This window comes from Myotis nattereri (assembly GCF_964212035.1).
Source record: "Myotis nattereri genome assembly, chromosome: 16".
Classification (NCBI taxonomy): Eukaryota; Metazoa; Chordata; class Mammalia; order Chiroptera; family Vespertilionidae; genus Myotis; species Myotis nattereri.
The window spans coordinates 55,637,782-55,655,191 of NC_138091.1; the positions used below are offsets into that span (position 1 = coordinate 55,637,782).

Here is a 17,410-nt window from a genome sequence, read left to right on the forward strand (position 1 = left end):
GGCTCCAGCCGACCTCGGTTCTGGAAGGGAGGTTCCCAGACGCCCAGAGCTCAGCAGAGGGGATCCTCCTGGGTTCGGGGCTAGTCAGCTGGAGGGGAAGGAAGGAGGGGCCTGAAATGGGGCAGCCCCGGGTCAGAGGGAGGAGAGGGAGGGGTGCTGGGGGTGAGAGTGCCATTGGGCCGCAAGGTCCCCGAGGACAGGGACCGTCATCTGGGCCAGTGGTGGACCCTGGTGGACCCTGCGGGCCGACCCAGGGCGTGGACTGTCCCGCGAAGAAGGAAGGAAAACATGGCTGTGAGGCGGTGAGCCGGGGCGGGACTCTGTTCCCTGACCCCCGAGCCTGACTCCGCGGAAAGTGACAGGAGTGCAGGCGCCGAGCAAAGGCTGGAGGCAGCGTCCTGCGCGCCTGTGGCTGGATCTGGGGATCCGGGCTCTGCTTTCGTGTTTTCCAGATTTTTCACACCAAACACATGGTAGTTACATAATTACATTTTATTTATTTATTTTAAAACTAAATTCTCCAGCCAACTGTGCTCGATACTCCGTGTTCTTTTCTGGGCTCCCCAATGTTCTCGGCCTCTCCTTTTAGGTCGGGGCAAGGGGGTGGGGGACAGGGGCAGGATGCGGGACCAGCCGGTCCGGGTGGGGGAGGTGGGTGCAGGGGCAAGCGGGGGAAGGGGGGGGAGGAGGAGGGACCTCTGACCAGAGCTTATCGGCCTCCCTTTCTGGGGGCCGGCAGCCTGGGCAGCCCTGAGCCCTGAGCCAGGGAGAGCGGACCTGGAGCTCGAGGCCCGCCCGCCCCTCCAGCCTCGGGGCTCCCACTCCTTGGACGAGGCTGGAAGCTGAGCCTCTATTTGGTTCCTGTGCCACAGACGGGGCGGGGGGCGGGGGGCGGGGGGCACTTGGAACAGTAGGTTTCTATCTCCTCCCAGTTCTGGGGACCACGCGCCTGAGGTCAGGAGTCTGGGTCCTTCTGCGGCTCCGAGAGCGGCCGGCCCATGTCGTCCTCTCGGCGCTGGTGGCTGCCGGGCCCCTGGCCGCCCTGGGCTGTGGGGCGTCACTCCAGGCTCTGCCTCCATCTTCACGGGCCTCTCCCAGCGTCGCCGAGCCTTTGCCCGCATTTCCCTCTTGGAATAAGGGCCCGGTCATTGGAGTAGAGCCCCGGGTCCCGTGTGTCCATCTCAACTGTTCACGTGTGCAAAGCCCCTACTTCCAGGTGAGATGGAATTCACGGGTCCCGGGTGGGCACGAAACTGGGGGACACTGTTCAACCCGGGACAGCCCCCGCCTGTACGTGGTGGAAGACCGTGTCCCGGGAGGGTTTCCACGCTCCTGCTCAGCCCTCCCTTTCCGCTTCCGCTCGCTGCCCCTCGGCCGCTGTCTCTCTCTGCCCTCCGTCCCTACTCTGTTCCCTCCGTCCCTGCTCTGTTCCCTCCGTCCCTACTCTGTTCCCTCCGTCCCTTCTCTGTTCCCTCCGTCCCTGCTCTGTTCCCTCCGTCCCTGCTCTGTTCCCTCCGTCCCTGCTCTGTTCCCTCCGTCCCTGCTCTGTTCCCTCCGTCCCTTCTCTGTTCCCTCCGTCCCTACCCTGTTCCCTCCGTCCCTACTCTGTTCCCTCCGTCCCTGCTCTGTTCCCTCCGTCCCTTCTCTGTTCCCTCCGTCCCTTCTCTGTTCCCTCCGTCCCTGCTCTGTTCCCTCCGTCCCTTCTCTGTTCCCTCCGTCCCTGCTCTGTTCCGGGCGCTCATGTCCGCTCCCAGGGCGTCTGTGAAAACCCCAGTCCCACCGCGCAGGAAGTTCAGCTCCCCGTTCCCCTCCCCTCGCCCGCTCCTCCCTGCCGGACCCCCCACCCCTGGACCCGCAGCCACTTCCTGGCCCTCGGAAGCCCCCCTGCCCCCCCCCGCCCCCCCTTCTCCTCGCCCCCCGCCCCCCCCCCCCGCTTCTCCTCGCCCCGCCCCCCGCTTCTCCTGGCTCAGCCCCCCCCCCCCCCGCTTCTCCTCGCCCCCCCCCCCCGGCCCCCTGCCCCCCTTCTCCTCGCCCCGCCCCCCGCTTCTCCTCGCCCCACCCCCCGCCCCCCCTTCTCCTCGCCCCACCCCGCTTCTCCTCGCCCCGCCCCCCGCTTCTCCTCGCCCCCGGCTTCTCCTCGCCCCGCCCCCTTCTCCTCGCCCCGCCCCCCTTCTCCTCGCCCCGCCCCCCGCTTCTCGGGGGGGGGCCCCCCCCCCGCTTCTCCTCGCCCCCGGCTTCTCCTCGCCCCACCCCCCGCCCCCCGCCCCCCCGCTTCTCCTCGCCCCGCCCCCCGCCCCCCCCCCCCCCCCCGCTTCTCCTCGCCCCGCCCCCCGCTTCTCCTCGCCCCGCCAAGCTGGTCCGGGCGGCAGCAGTCGGTGTTTCCTCTCTCAGCATCTGCGCCGACAGCCTGGGTTCTTCGAGAACAGAACCTCCGCGGCGCCAGGCCCAGAGCCAGAGCGTGAAGCCAGGGGGGCCTCGGTGGGGGGGAGGCCGGCCCTGCCCGCAGCTCCGGTGAGGCTGCGCGTGGCTGGCACGAGCGGCCTCGGAGTGACACGCAGACCGTCCACGGGGTGGGGTGCCCGGCGAGGCGTGGAGGTCGGTCAGCAAACTGCTTCTGGAGGTGACACCGACGCACAGGCGGAGAGAGAACCGGATCAGCTGGCTCGTCGAGACTCAATGCCCTTGAACCCCAGCGGGCACCCTCGGGGGTGAGGAGACAGGCGGGCAGAGGCCGGTGGCCCACCCGTAGGGACTCACCCCGGGCGCATAAGAGCGCCTGCCACCCAGCTGCCAGCACCGCTTTCAACGGGCGAAGGAGTGGACGAGCCAGGTCTCCACGCAGACACACAGCGACCCGTCAGCACGCGACCACCCCGCACTCACAGCCACGGGGAGATGCCACTCAGGCCACAGGGAGACCCGCCCCGCACCCACTGGCTGGCACCCGCCGCGAAATGAAACGGCAGAAAGGCCCGCGTCGGCGGGAAGGCAGAGCCCAGGACTTGGCCGTGGAACGACAGACGCTGCAGCCACGACAGGCGGCCATTTGGTGGTTCGCGCCTCACCAGGCTGAGCCTGGAGCCCGCCGGGAGCCCGGTCGGTGAGGGCTTCGTCCCCATCCGCCAGGGTTGCGGGTTTGATCCCTGGTCGGGCGCGTACAAGAAGTGCCCGGTGGCTGTCTGCATAAGGAGGCCCACACACCCATGGCTCTCTCTGAAATCAATCCATCAATGCAGAAGCTAAACACAGAATTGCCATGCGATTCCACCTCTGTGCGTGGGTCCAAGGGAACGGAGAGCCAGGACTGGAACACACGTGGCCGCCCATGTCCCCAGCGGCAGCGTTCGCACGGAAAGGCGCGTCAGCCCAGTCCGCCCGCAGGTGATGGATACGCAGGTGTGGCCTGTCCATGGGGAGGGCGGCTCCCCGGCGTCAGAAGGAAGGGCGCCGCCCGCTGCCGTGTGGATGGGCCCGCGGACGCGGTGCTCCGTGAAGGAAGCCGTCACAAGGGGACGTCCCCGTGATCCCAGGGACACGCGGGCCTGCACCAGCCGGGTGCACAGGGCGGGCGGGCGATCGGAGGCGGGGGGTGGGGGTGGGGGTGGGGGTGGGTGTTCAGTGGGGACAGTGTCTGCTTGGAGCCCTGAGCGAGCTTTGGGGACAGAGTCTGTGGTTGGGCAACACTGAACCGCGCACTTAAAAACATTAAAAGGCTAAATACTATGTATTTACCACAATTTTTAAAAATCAGTAATAAAATATTCCAAAGCCATTGAATTGTATACTTTGTTTTAAATATATCTTTATTGATTTCAGAGAGGAAGGGAGAGGGAGAGAGAGAGACATCAATGAATCACTGATCGGCTGCCTCCTGCACGCCCCACCCTGGGGGATCCAGCCCACGACCCGGGCGTGTGCCCTGACCGCCTGGTTCCTAGGTCGATGCTCAACCACTGAGCCACACTGGCCGGGCGACCGTACACTTTAAGTGGGCGGATTGTATGGTCGTTCATTGTACCTCAGTGAAGCTGTAAAGGGGTGCAGTGCAAAGGCCCCTACACTTTAGGAAAGGCCCGGAGCCTGGCCCCGCCCTGCGCCTCGGGCAGCTCCTCGCCGGCTGGCTCCCCTCGCAGCCAGTTCTGCACCGAACACGAGCCTCTGCCCACCTAGCAGATGGCCGCCGCCGGCCCGGATCAGAAGCACAGCGCGCAGCAGGGGACCCGCGGCTTCCCTGGCACCGTCTTAAGCTGGAGGCCCGCCCGCTCCGCCCCGCCATGTGCCTTCACGGTTCCACACCCGGAGCCGGCGGGACGGCACTGGGCCCGGGGGCTGGCTCCGAAATGTGTCCCCAAGAGGGAGGGAAGGGGGAGGGAAGGGGAGGGAAGGGGAGGGAGGGGGAGGGAAGGGGAGGGAAGGGGAGGGAGGGGTAGGGGAGGAGGGAGGGGGAGGGAGGGGGAGGGGAGGGAGGGGGAGGGAAGGGGAGGGAGGGGGAGGGAAGGGGAGGGAAGGGGAGGGAGGGGGAGGGAAGGGGAGGGAGGGGAAGGGGGGGAGGGAGGGGAAGGGGGGGAGGGAGGGGGAAGGGGAGGAGGGAGGGGGAGGGAGGGAGGGGGGAGGGAGGGGGAGGGAGGCGGAAAGGAGGTTTCCAAGGGCTCGGTTGTGGCTTTCGGTTCCCTAACCCCCTCTCCGCCCGCCCCCCAAGCGGGAGGTGCTGAAAGTGCAGGCCGTCCCTCTGTCCGTCCGTCCGGTCCCGAGGGCACCGGCTCGCAGAGGAAGCCAGGGGCGGGCGGGGCTCTGGGGCCCTGACCTCGAGGTGCAGCCCCCATGCCCCGAGGCGATGGCGGCGGAGAAACTTCCGGGGCAGTTGGGTGACGATGAGAAATGAGAAGTGCGTGCGGTCCAAGGGCTGCCCTGGCGGAGGGATCTGCGGGGGGCCCACAGCGCCCCCTGCCGACACCCCAGGGCCCCTGCTGCCGGGCCCGCGGGGGAGCCCTCCAGCATCTTCCCACGGCTTCGGCCGGCCGGTGAGGAAGCTGAGCTCTGAGCGGGAACCTTCCACAGGGTTCTGGAGCCTCGGCCACGCCCCCGCCCCCACTCCCCTCCGGTTTCTGGGGGCACTGAGCTCCCACAGCCCGGAGAGACCAGGAGGCTGAGGGCCGGGCCCCGGGGGGAGACGGGGGGAGTCGGGGAGCCGGGGCCTGGCCTCCGGGGGCCTTGCAAGCTGCCGGCCCAGATCCCTGGAGGCCGCGCTGCAGCCACGTCCCAGGGCCCCACCTCGGAAGATCCCCCGCCAGCCAGGCCTCCGGCTCCCAGGGCTCTGGGGCCTCAGCGCCGAGGGCCCAGGTCAGGGCGGTGTCCAGACGCCCGGAGGACTGTGCAGCAGGGTCTCAGTGCCTTCCCGAACCAGTGCGCATGTCCACGTGTGAGTGTGTGCAGGTGTGTGCGCGTGCACGGGTGTGTGTGTGTGTATGTGTGTGCACATGTGTGTGTGCACGCATGACTGCGTGGGCGGGTGTGTGCATGAGTGTGCACGAGTGTGTGTGCACGTCCACATGTGTGTGAGCATGAGTGTGCGCGGGCGGGTGTGAGTGTGCTTGGGTGTGAGTGTGCGTGTCCACGTGTGTGCGCAGGCGGGTGCGAGTGTGCTTGGGTGTGAGTGTGCATGTCCACGTGTGTGCGTGGGCAGGTGTGAGTGTGCTTGGGTGTGAGTGTGCGTGCCCACAGGTGAGCGTGCGTGCGGGGGATGGGGATCAATCCCTGTGCCTCTCTGTTCCGACAGCTGCACCTGCGGCCGGAGGCCCGTCCCTCCCCCAATGTCCCACACCTGGGAAAGCGGGCGAGGGTCCCCTGGGTGGTCCCCTGAGGTGTCCGGCGGGTGGAGGTGCAGACATTGCAAGGAGACCAGTCTTTCTCACTCTTTACTGTGTAAAAATAAACTCGACAATTCATGTTTCAGCAAGAAAAGGAGAGGAAGCAGGGAGACCAGTAAAAATGGTGCGTTTCCCGGTCGCGAGGGGAGGTGGCGGTCCTGGGGTGGCCCCGCGGCGGGGCCAGGGCTGCGAGTCGTATGAAAATGTTCAGCTTTGGTTGGCAAATAATGAAAAAGTGGGGTACACCGATCTCTCCCATATGCTACAGTATGTACACGGCAGCGGCAGCTGGGGGCTTGCTGTGTCGTCAGGGGTTTTGTTTTGGCAAATCAGACGCGGTCGGGAGCGTGAGTACCGGGCTCTCTCCTCCACGCCTGTTCCCTTCCGAGCTGCACGGGGCCCGCCGAGGGCTGCCTCGGTCACACACCGCGACGCAAGAGGTGGCTCCACACGCCCCCGCTTCCAGCCACGGCCTGGCCGCCGCGAGGTCACGGGATCCCTTCCCCTTCCCGCCAACCACACACAACCCTCGTTCCTCGAGGCCTCAACTCGGTCCACCCGACACGTCCACTCTGAGCCCCAGGCCTGGCCCGTTCACATCCCGGTCCCCACGCGCCCCCAAGCTCACCGGGGTGGCCGCGAACCTCGCGTCAGCCTCTCTCCCCTCCGCTGCCCACGAGACACCCCCTTGGTCCCAGGCCCAGGGCTGGTGACAAAGGGATCTTTGCGTCTGAGGAAGGAATTGGGGGGGGGGGGTCTACAAAAGCAAAGAAGAAAAGCGTACAAAACGTGTCTTTCTCCCAACTACGCGCTCTCAGCCCAGCGTGGCGGCGGAGCCTGAAGGTATTGGCCGGGGAAGATAGAGTGGATTTCTGGGTTTGTCCTTTTCTTTCATAAAAATACTCTTGTTTTGGTAATAAACTTTGTCTTCTACAGTAAGAGAAAGAATACCGTGTTATCAAAAGCAAGAAGGCTTACGATTCAAGTGGGATCTCAGGCCCCCACCCGGAGGGAGAGCCTGCGGGCGGCGCTCCCGCCTGGGGCGCGGGGCGTGGGACTGGGCGCCCCCACAGTGCGTCTATCTCCGTGTTTATAAAATGGCTTACCTGAGAAAGGCGTGGGTGTCAGTGCGAGGGGCGTCCGTCCGATTACGGAGGGGATGGGAACTAGCGGGTTAGGTCTGTGGCTGTGTCAGCCCCTCTCAGGGCGGCCCAGGGCCAAGTGTTAACACAGTGAGGGCGTCGAGGGGCTTGCACAGGCTCCGGGGAGGGGCGGGGAGGGAGCTAAATGTCAGCTGGGGCCCCTGGCACCGCGGGGGCGTCAGGGGAGGGGCGGGCGGGGGAAGGGTCGGAGGTGGACACAGACGTCGCGTCTGTAGCGTCTGGGATGCTCTGCCCGTCGGGGTGAGGGCAGAGGATGGCTTGTGGTCCTGAACGGACAGCTCCCACCGCGCCCGCTGGGCAGGCGGTCTGGGGTCTGGGGTCTGGGTCCCGGGCCTGGCAGGGGCGGGTGGGGGCGCTGCCCGAGAGCACCGCGCCTGGGCCTGGCCTCGCAGCCGCTCCCGGTGGCCGAGGGGAGGGGCGGTCTGGTCTAGGGGTGCTTCCAAGCTCACGCTCTCCGGGGGGTGCTCTAGGCCTGTTCTCTTCCTACAGGGGATACCGCTCGCTCGGTGTTGGGGAGCGGGGAGGGGGAGAGGCCCGCGGACCTCCCCGCGCCTCCCCCGGCGCCCTCGCTGGCTTCCGCAGCCGTTCTCAGAGCTACATGGATGGTCACGGTACAATGGGTGGCACTCGGCACAGAACACAGGACTGGAGAAGTCCATGCAGACAGGGGACCACACGGGACTGAGGGGGCCGGGGACGCGCCACCCCGAGGGACATGCAAGCAGAGGGGGCCCCGCAGACCCCCAGGTGCCGAGGCCTACGGCCCGGACGAAGCACAAGGGTCAGAAGCAGCCACTGCTGAGCCGCGGGGCGCAGCCTAGACACGGCCTCTGCACGAGAGCGAGGCATTGTGGGCCGGCAGCGGGCACCGTGCAGACGCCCACGTGGACACGCGCACAGACACCAACACGGACACACAGGTGCACTGGGTTCCGACACAGGACGGGCCTGCCTTAGGGGGACAGGCGCCCCTAGGGGACGGGACGGGGGACCCCTGCGCCCCGGAAGGGAGGTCTGCGGCTGCAGGGGAGCCGGGCAGGGGGCAGGGGTCCAGAAAGACATGCTGGCCATTTGCCGTTTTGAGTCCAGGTGCCCTCGGGGCGTGCGACCCCCAGATGCTGCAAAAGGCAGGGAGCCCCCCCACCCTGGGCACACTCCATCTGAGCGCGCTCTCACTTAATGCGCGCGCACAACACACACGCACACAACACACGTGCACACAGCGCACACACACGCACGCACACGCCTCCCCGCAGGACTAGAAGGAATGTGCAGGATGGCTTTTCACGGGGAAGAAACGCGGTTGAACAGGGTTGGGTCTCAGTGTCACCAGCTGGGGACATCCCAGCCTGGAGCCCTGCACGGGGGAGTGGGCGGGGCCATGTCAGGGCGGGCCTGGCCATGTCTGCCTCCCCGCCCCCGCCCCGTCCCCCCAGGACTCGCAGAGCCCTCCCTGGGCCCTGAGCGGGGAGGAGTATGGCTGTGGGTGGCCCTGCATGGCCGGGTCCTAATCAGGGGGTGGGTGTCCCTCTCAGCCGCCCCCTGAAGGCTCTGCTTGTCTATCACCAGAGGCAGAAGGGGGGTGGGGGGAGCACGCCTCTCTCAGGCGGCTGAAAGGGAGGCGGGAGCCCGCCCCCACGATGCCCGAGGCAGGACCCCCCTCCCACTCCTGCCTTCAGCCTCCGAGAGAACTGGCTCCACCCCAGGGTAACCCCCCCGGACAGGCCCCGCCGTCATTCACGCTATCGAGAGGGCGGCAGCGCGAACAGGCTCCGCAAACAAAGACAAATGCGACACGCGGAGCCGCGGCCCATGGCTTCCGGGCGCCACGCAGGAGGAAATGAAACACCTCGTTCTGAAAGAAGAGCCTCCCTGGAGACTCGCACTCATCGACGCAGGCACAGGCGCGCGCACACACGCACACACACGCACACGCAGCCTCTCACCTACTGCATGGCTCAGAGTGTCGCCTGCGTCACCGGCCTGGGGCCTCCTGGGGAACGGGCGTCCTCGGGACGGGAAGCCGGGCTGCGAAACGCGGCGGTGTGTGTGCGCGTGTGACGTGTGTGTGCGTGTGTGTGTGTGCGTGTGTGTGTGTGCACGCACACGCGAGGGCAATGGCCTGGAGTCATTCCTGGGGAGGGAGACAGGACAGTCGTCGCGGCACAAGCAGAGGAGGGGCGGGCGGGGCGGGGCTTCAGTTGACCTGGCGACAGGCCTCGAATGTCCACTTGGTGGCGCCCCCGAAGATCTCGATGTGGGGCTCGGCCCAGGCGATGACGTTGCCGGCGAGGGCCTTGGAGCTGCAGGTGGCCAGGTTGTACACCTCGCCGGGGGTCAGCTTGCGGTCCCAGATGTTGAAGTGCGCCAGCTCGCCCACGAACGCCTGGGTGGCATCAAACCCACCGCCCAGCGTGTCCTTCGGAGAAACGCGGAGGGTGAGGGTGGGGGGGTGAGGGGGGGGCGGGGCCGAGCCTCCCCACCTGGGGCTCACGGTCCCGTCCGGTCTCTGGGTCTTCACACTGTCCCCCACAGGGAGCCTGGGAAAGGGGTGCTGCCGGCCCCTGTGCCCGAGGCGGAGCGGCTCTCTCCCGCGGCCGGTAGCTCAGCAGGGCAGGGGTCAGCGGGCAGCCATGAGCCGGGTCTCGGCCGCACCCTCGCATCCCCTACTTCTAGTCCAGGGACTTGGGGGCCACTTTGCCGGCCCCATCGCCAACGGGAACAGGCTCTGGAGACAGGAAGGCCTGGCTCTGCTGCCGCCACTGCCCTCCAGGCGCCGATGGCGACACACCCTCCCGGGGCGCGAACTGTGCACGCGGAGCAGGAGTGGCCTCCCCAGCCAGGCCGAGACCCACGCCCACTCAGTCAGCGCCCCCCAAACTGCTGCATAACTCACCTCCCTCTGCAGCTCGCCTCCTCCTCCCCCCTCCCCCCTCCCCTGCCTGGCCTGTGGATCTGGGCGCCCCGTGCTGCCCCGGCCAGTACCTGCTCCTGGCCCAGCACCAGCACGCCTTGGGGCTTGATGGGGTGATAGGGCGCCAGGTTCTCGCCGTTGCCGCCCTGGGTGCCGTCCTGGTAGGCCTCCCAGACCCCGTCCCGGGTGGTCCAGGTGACGCAGATGTGGTGCCACTTCCCGTCGTTGATGACGAAGGGCAGCTTGGCCACCTGGGACGGAGAAGGACGCGCGTGACACACGGGCTCAGGTGAGTCCTGTGACGGCTCCCGTCGCACTTGAAGGTGGGTCACAGGACCACGGCCGCTCTGCCACCTGCCGCCCGTGCGTGGGGGGGTCGAGGCGCGGCAGAGGGGCTGTGACCCATCGGGGCCCGAGGTCCATCCGAATCACAACCTCCTCCCTCCCCCCGCCCCCCCCCCCCCGCCGAGCCTACACAACAGGCCCTGAGGGAGAGCCCCCCGCCCCCCCCCCCGGCCGAGCCTACACTACAAGCCCTGAGGGAGAGCCCCCCGCATCGCTCCCCGGGCCTTGCCGCCAGCCCTCTGCTCGGCACCCGCCCGGCCTGGCAGAGCATCTGAGACGCCAGGGCAGAGGGCAGCCGCCTGTGCAGCTCCGGCCGGAGTTTCAGGCACCCGCGAGGTGGGTGGTGCCGCACACCCAAGGGGAAATGGGGCCCAGAAAGGCACGGCCCCGAGGGCTGGGCACCCCATTTCCAGCCTGGGTTTCAGACAGTTGCCACCAACACGGCAGAGAAGCTGGGGCGTGTGACCGCTGGCAGCTGACCCGCGGGTACGGAGGCCGAGGTGGGGAGGCTCCCGGAGGGACAGGCTGCCCCCCACGGGGTCGGGGCTAAGCAGATGGGTGTGGACTCAGGAGGAATTTCTAGGGGCACCCCCCTCCCCAGAGCATGGATGCTCCCTGAAGCAGGGAGGAGTCAGGGACTGATCTGTGGGAAGGAGGGCCCCCCATCTCCTTCGCTATCTGTCTGGGGAGGTTCCAGCTTCACCCCGTTCGTGGAGCCAGGAAAGGGTGCCCCTCCCTTCTCCCTGGTCTGTGTGCGTGTGTGTGTGTGTGTGTGTGTGTGTGTGTGTGTTAATCCTCACCCAAGGATGTTTTTCCATTGATTTTTTTTAGAGAAGGTGGACGGGAGAGGGAGAGACATCGATGTGAGAGAGACACATCAATCGGTTGCCTCCCGCATGCACCCCAACCAGGGCCAGGGAACCTGCAACCGAGGTATGTGCCCTTGACCGGAATCGAACCCAGGACCCTTCAGTCCGCAGGCCGACACTCTATCCCTGAGCCACACCGGCCAGGGCTTCCTGGTCTTTCCCTCCCCTCCCTCGGCCCTGCCTGGCAGGCCCGCCCCCGGGGCCAGAGCAGCACCTGGGGCCGAGCCGCCCCTGCCTCTGACGGCCCGGCGCCCACAGCCCCGGCGCCCACCTTGTCGTTGATGAGGATCTCCATGGGGTTGCTGCCCCACTCGATGAGGACCAGCTCGTTGGCCTGGCCGGGCACGGCGTAGGAGAAGGGCGTGCCCACGCCGGGCGCGGCGCTGGACTTGAGCCACATGCACACGGTGAAGGCGTACATCTCGGGCAGGCTCCTCTTCACCTTGGCGTACATGTAGTTGGTCCGCAGCGGGAACGTGAGCTGGAACTTGTCCCCGGGGCGGCTGTCCTTCTGGCCTGGGGAGGACGGACAGTCCTGACGCCTGCACCCCGGGGAGCGCTGGACGGAGGCCGGGGGCGGGGGCGGGGGGCAGAGGCCTGTCCCAGAGCGCGGGGCCTGAGCAGGGGAGCTGGCCCAGGTCCCAGCCCCGGGGCGGCTGGGGTGGGGGAGCCTGTACCTGGGCTGCGGGGGCCTGGGGAGGGGGTGGCCCTCCAAGGTGTGGCCCCGAGGAAAGAGGCCAGCAGCCCCTCCGGGCCCGACCTGAATGCAGGCTGCAGGCTGCTGACGAGCCCAGAAACGGGCTTTTCTCCTGGGTCCCCACCGAGCCGGCCAGGCCCAGCGCCCGGCACACGCCCTCCAGGCTGCAGCTGCTGCTCCCGGTCACTCCTCCCTCGACCAGCCCACTAGCCCCGAGGACCACCGGCTCCCAGGCCACCCCAGCTGCTGCCTGGAGCCCCGAGAGGGCAGAGCAGCGGGGAGCTGGGGCCCTGCAGCCAGGGGCCGCCGAGGCGACTGCGTGGAGGCTGTCACCCTCGCCCACGCACGGGTGAGCTTCCCGTGTCTCCTGGAAACTCAGGCTCCCGGCCGCAGCCGCCCCTCACACTCGGCCACCAGCTCCCGCCTGTCGGGATGTCTCCAGGGAACGTGCCTGCCCCCTCCCCACCCACGCAGCAAGGTGGCTGCGGCCTGTGCGCCGTGTGCCTGACATGCCCACCAGCAGCGGGCAGGGGCGCCGGCCCGGGGCGGGAACACACAGGCCCACCGGCCGGAGTGTGCCCCAGGCCTGGGGGAGCCCAGCACTGAGCCGGCCCAGGCCGGGGATTGTTTCTAGAAGGCGGCCTGCTGGGCCAGCTCCTGGCAGCCCTCTGAGCCAGGTGCCAGGGAACAGGGCAGGCCTGGCTCCTTGGGTGCTGCCCACACGGTCTCAGGCCCAGTCGCCTGCCCTGGGGGCCTCTCTGGGGGTGGGGTGGGGGGATTGTTTTCATGCCCCCACCCTCCCCTCCTCCCCCTCCCCCACCCCTCCCGAGCTGTTTTTCAGTTATGTAAGGTGCCTTAAGATGGCACTGTTTAAATCCATCCGCACACTTTGCAGTCTGAGAAGGGTCACGTGGTTCTGCTCTGAGCCCAGGCGCCCCCCCCCCCTTTACAACCTTGTTTGATTTCTGCGACTTCAAGGCTAAGCCGCCAAGCTCATCCGTGTGCCCCGCGGTGCCATGGGGCCCCTCGGAGTTGGGGACCGGGGAACGGCAGGGGATGCAAGATGCCAGGCTTTGGGGCACTCCACAGGGAAGATCAAATCCGGGGGGGGGTCCCCAGGAAAGGGGAGGGGCAGGGGGGCTGGGAGGAGACCTGTTTGGGTCTGTGGGGACGGGGAAGACCAGGTCCAGCCCGAGCAGCGGAGATGCCCCCCCCCGCCTTCGCCCTCCCAGCCAGGCTTCCTTCCCGGGAGGGCCTGGCTGACCAGGCCACAGGGTGAAGTTACTGAAGATTCAACAAACCAGGCTCGGGAAGATCCTGCGAGTGTGTGTGTGTGTGTGTGTGTGTGTGCAGCGGGGCACGAGGCCCCAGGCGATCCCTTCCCCTCTCTGCTTCCCTTCCACAGGCATAGCCAGAGCTCAGGGCCCCCGCCCCCTCCCCGGAACACCCCCCTGGGTGCCCCAAACCCTGTGCAGGATTCGGGGAGGCACTGGGGGGCGGGGAGCCAGGGGGCAGCTACCTTTCTCCAGCTCGCTGATGCGCTGGTGCAGCGAGGTCAGGGCGCTCTCGATCTTGGCCCTCTCCTCCGTGTCGTTCTTGGGGCCGCCCTTGCCCTCCTCGAGCGAGTTCACCCTGGACAGCACCTGCCTCTCCAGGTCGTCGATCTTGCTCTGCAGCAGGTCCTTGAGGCTGTTGGTCTGGCTGGAGGAGTTGAGCCGGCTGTACTGCTGCGGGGCGAGGGGGCCACAGGTTACAGCGGGGACCGGCCGGGAGCCTCCAGCGCGGTCCCCTCGGGGCGACTGCGGGGGCGGCCTGGCGGGGAGCTCGGGCGAGTGGCCAGGCGCGGGGCCTCGCGAGCTCGGGGCGGCCCAGCCCGGGCAGCAGCGCCGCGCCAGGCGGGGGCGGGGGGGTCCGGCCGGGTCGGGAGCGGGGTGGGCGAGGGCAGAGGGGCGCGCGCGCCGGAGGGGGAACCGTGGCGCGCGCGGACCTCGAGGTTCTCCAGGCGGGTTTTGAGCGATTGCAAAGTTTGCCCGAGTTGGCTGAGCGTCTCGGCGGCCTGCGCGGTCCGGACCGGGTCGCCCAGCGTGTGCTTGCCCGCCGCGGGCTGCTTGCGGCCGCCGCCCGGCCGGGCCTCGCCGGCGCCGGCGTCCAGGGTGCTCTGGCTCTCGCAGCGGCCCAGCTTGGCCGTCAGCTCGCGGATGGTCTCCTTCTGGCTGAGGATGGTCTCCTTCTGCTGCAGCACGGTCTCGCGGAGCTGCAGCACGCTGCCCCGCAGCTCCTCCGCGCCGCCCGCCGCCACGGCCGCGCCGCACATGTCGGCGTCCGCGGGCACCGAGGTGCAGATGAAGCGCGTGGGCCCGAAGTCCTGGGCCGCGCCGCCCAGCAGGCAGAGGGCGAGCAGCGCACAGGTGCGCGCGGCGCGGGCGGCCGGCATGGCTGCGGCGCGGGCCCGGCGCGGGCGGCTCGGCTCTCGGCTCTCGGCTCGGTCGGCGGCTGGGGCTCCGCGGCGGCCGCGCTCCGGCTCCGGCTCCTCCGCACCGAGGCGCTGTCCGGCCCCCACTGCCGCCTGCGCTGCGGAGCCCGCGCCTTTTATGCCGCCGCGGGAGGGGCCGCGCGCCGCCGACGTCAGCGGGGGAGGAATTCCGCTTTAATTGCGCCCGGGCCCCGGAGCTGCGGGGGTCGCCGCCGCGCACGGGGGGCCGCCTGCTCCAGGGCCCTTCCCCGCCCCCCCGCCCCCGCCCGGCCCGCGCCGCTTCCCCGAAAGCTCAGAGCGTGGGGGGCGGGGGGGGGGCCAGGCCCCGGACTCCAGGAGGCCACCTGCGTGATGCCTCCGACCTCCCACGGGGCTGGGGCGGGGAGGCCACCGCGGGCCCCGAGACAGGTTTCTGTTCTACTCGCTCGGCCGCCCGAGCACCTGCGGGGCTGGGGCCGGGGGCGTGGGGGCCGGCCCCCGGGGACTCAGGCGGTGGGCACCGCGTGCCGGTGGGGGCACGGCCGAGCGGAGCCTCGCTGAGCTGCCGAGTCCAGAGCGGGGGGGGGGGGGCGCGGGCCGCTCCCCGTTCCTTAGATGTCCGATCGGTGACACACTGCTCGCTCCCCGCGCACTCCGCCCCCCGCCCCGGACGCTGGGAGGCCCGCGACGTCTCCGGAGAGGACCGCCCCCACCTGTGCCGGGCGGGCGGGGACTTCTCGGCGGCGGCCCCGGCGGACCGAGCCTTTCCGGCCAGCGGACCGCTCGATTCCGATTCCGGGCAGCGGCGCCTCCGGGCTGACGCTCCCCCGGCCCCAGGGGAGGCGGGACCGCGCTGCTTCCGAGAGGCCCGCTCCGCGCCCCGCTCCGCGCCCCTTCCTCCCGCGCTCACGGGCCTGCCCGGCTCTGCGCTCCCGTGTGTGTGCCCGCGGGTGCGTATCGGGCTTCCTGGGCCCCCCGCCCGCACCCCGATCACCCCGCTTCTCGGCCCACGGTCTTCGGGGAGGGGTCCCGGGCCTGGGGAGCGGGGGACCTCACAGCTGCGGAGCTCCGTACGACGGCCACGGTCACCCCTACTCACCCCTCCCCCCCGCACACATTCCCGCCTTTTCTGCGGGGCTCGACTGTGATACCTCTCGGGTTCCGGCGCCGGTTCCGAATCACCGGCCCCCGGGGCGGCCAGAGCCCCTTCCGAGCGCCCACTACACAGAGGAGGACACTGAGGCGCTAACCCTAAACCCGAGAGAGCCGCAGCCCAGCAGCCCCTCGGACACCCCGACACTCACCCCCCCAGCCCCTCCTTCCGCGGCCTCCGAGGGACCCCGCAGCTCGGCGGCGCCGGCGCAGGTGGGGGAGGAGCAGGCGTCACGGAGGCAGCAGGGCTCCGCGCTCCCTCCTCCCATCCCCGCCCTGGGGGCGCCCCTTCGTTTCTTCCCGTCTCAGCCCGGAGCCCACCCCGCGCTGGGGCTGCCCCTGGCGCGGCTCCTGCCCGTCCCGCGCGCCCCGCGGCCTCTGCTTCCCAGCCGGAGGGGCCCTGGGCCCGGGCACCGGCGTCCACCCCCCGCGGCCCGGCTGGCCCACCGGGAGCAGCGGCGACGGCTTCGGTCTCCAACTCCCAACCAGAGACACACCGGGGTCCTCTCCACGCCCCGGTCGGTCGGTCGGTCGGTCTGTCGGTCGGAGGCCCTTCCCCAGGCCCTGGGGCGAGGCTGTCGCCGGCAGAGAGGGAGGGCGAGAGGCAGACAGCTCGCGGGCGCGGAGAGGAGCCCGGTGGGGCCCGGGCAGGCTGCGTGGACGGAGCGGGACCCCTCTCAGGAGCCTCGCGTCCTGAGCGGCGGGGGTGCCGCGCGCACGGCGGGACCCGCTTTTACCCGCAGGAGAGGGGCCTGGGAGCGGGGCCAGGCGGGGAGGAGGGGCCTGGGGTCGTGTCCAGGGTGGCGGGGTCCCTGGGAGGGAGGAGTTGAGCCCAGAAGGGAGGACACAGCGGCCCGGGGCCCGGCCCCTTGGGCTCAGCGACCGACCTCCCCGCCAGGAGGCGCTGTGGGGCGGGTCGGACCTTGTCCTGGTACCTGGGCTCAGGGCCCTGCGGGCGGGCGGGGGCTCATCCTGGTGTTTGCGGGTCCTCCTCTCCCTTCTCCGTGTTGGGGGTGGCGGGGGGGGGGGGGGGGGGTGCTGGGAGAGGAACGAACAAAACCTTCAGAGGAGGAACGCGCTGGCCAGCCTCCTGGTCAGAAGGTCCGGGTGCAGGGGCAGCCTCGTTTGTGGGCTTGGGTGGCCCAGCCTGGCCCGGTCCGCGCCTCGGAACCGCATGGGGGGCTGGGGGGGGGGGTGTCTGTGAATGCGGGCCTGGGCCTGGGCCTGGGCAGAGATGGGCGCCTCTCCAGGACCTGGTATCCCCACCCCAGGGCACAGTCGGTGTAAGCAGCCCCCAAAGCAGAGGTCGGGTGCCGTGTGATAAAGTAACCAGGAAGCCATGCGTTCTGGGCATGTAGCCCTTTATTCTTAGTAGAGTTCACGTCTTTCTCAGTTTGTATAATTTACATTTTAATGAGGCTGTGCTTAGCGATCAGTTTTTGAAATTCCTGAAAATGTAGCCGTCGCCGCAGCCGCAGCCGGCTCAGCAACCAGGATGAGGGAATCCAGGGCCTCAGGGAGCCTGGGAAGCTGGTGCAGGGAAGGGAGGGGCCTGGGGAGTGTGACCGGTGGGGTGAAGGGGGGCAGGACTTAGTGCCCCTGGAGTGTGTTTACCCAGCGGGCGAGGGTGGAGCCCACCAGGGAGGTGCCTGAGTCTGCTGCCCGGCCAGGGCCTGGCTGGCTCTGTGGTGCCCGGCCCGTGCAGCTCCAGGGCTGAGGCCGAGGCCGGAGCGGCCTGGAGCGTCCGCCTGAGCAGGAAAGAGCTCCTCAGGCTGCGGGCGCGGCTGGTGGGTGGGCGGGCACCGGCCGCTGGGTCCTTGCACATCGGTCACATCTGCCAGGCGCCGGGAGAGGCCGTGCAATATGGACGAGCGAGCCTGGAGGTGCTTGGGATGAAGATGGTGTTTACCGGCCAGGGTTCCACGGTCCCAGGGCTGTGCTGCTGCCCTCA

At 69.1% G+C, this 17,410-nt stretch overlaps 1 protein-coding gene across 1 annotated transcript; it reads right to left on the reverse strand.

Moving 5' to 3' along the window:
* Positions 1 to 5,898: 5,898 nt before the first annotated feature.
* NPTX1 (neuronal pentraxin 1) lies at positions 5,899 to 14,347 on the reverse strand. Its single transcript, XM_081109976.1, has 5 exons — positions 13,843 to 14,347; positions 13,375 to 13,582; positions 11,430 to 11,674; positions 10,016 to 10,195; positions 5,899 to 9,449 (listed from the first exon to the last, which is right to left on the reverse strand). Exons 1-5 carry the CDS (start codon positions 14,287 to 14,289, stop codon positions 9,228 to 9,230), a joined length of 1,302 nt encoding a protein of 433 aa, XP_080966102.1. The 5' UTR covers positions 14,290 to 14,347; the 3' UTR covers positions 5,899 to 9,227.
* Positions 14,348 to 17,410: the final 3,063 nt, after the last annotated feature.

Bases quoted from the DNA above. Each gene is read 5' to 3' on its own strand.
- NPTX1 (XM_081109976.1), bottom strand. From the start codon at position 14,289: ATGCCGGCCGCCCGCGCCGCGCGCACCTGTGCGCTGCTCGCCCTCTGC. The intron at 13,583-13,842 runs GTCCGCGCGCGC...CTCGCCCCGCAG, and splicing joins CCCGCCTGGAGAACCTCGAG to CAGTACAGCCGGCTCAACTC. The intron at 11,675-13,374 runs GTAGCTGCCCCC...CGTCCTCCCCAG, and splicing joins CATCAGCGAGCTGGAGAAAG to GCCAGAAGGACAGCCGCCCC.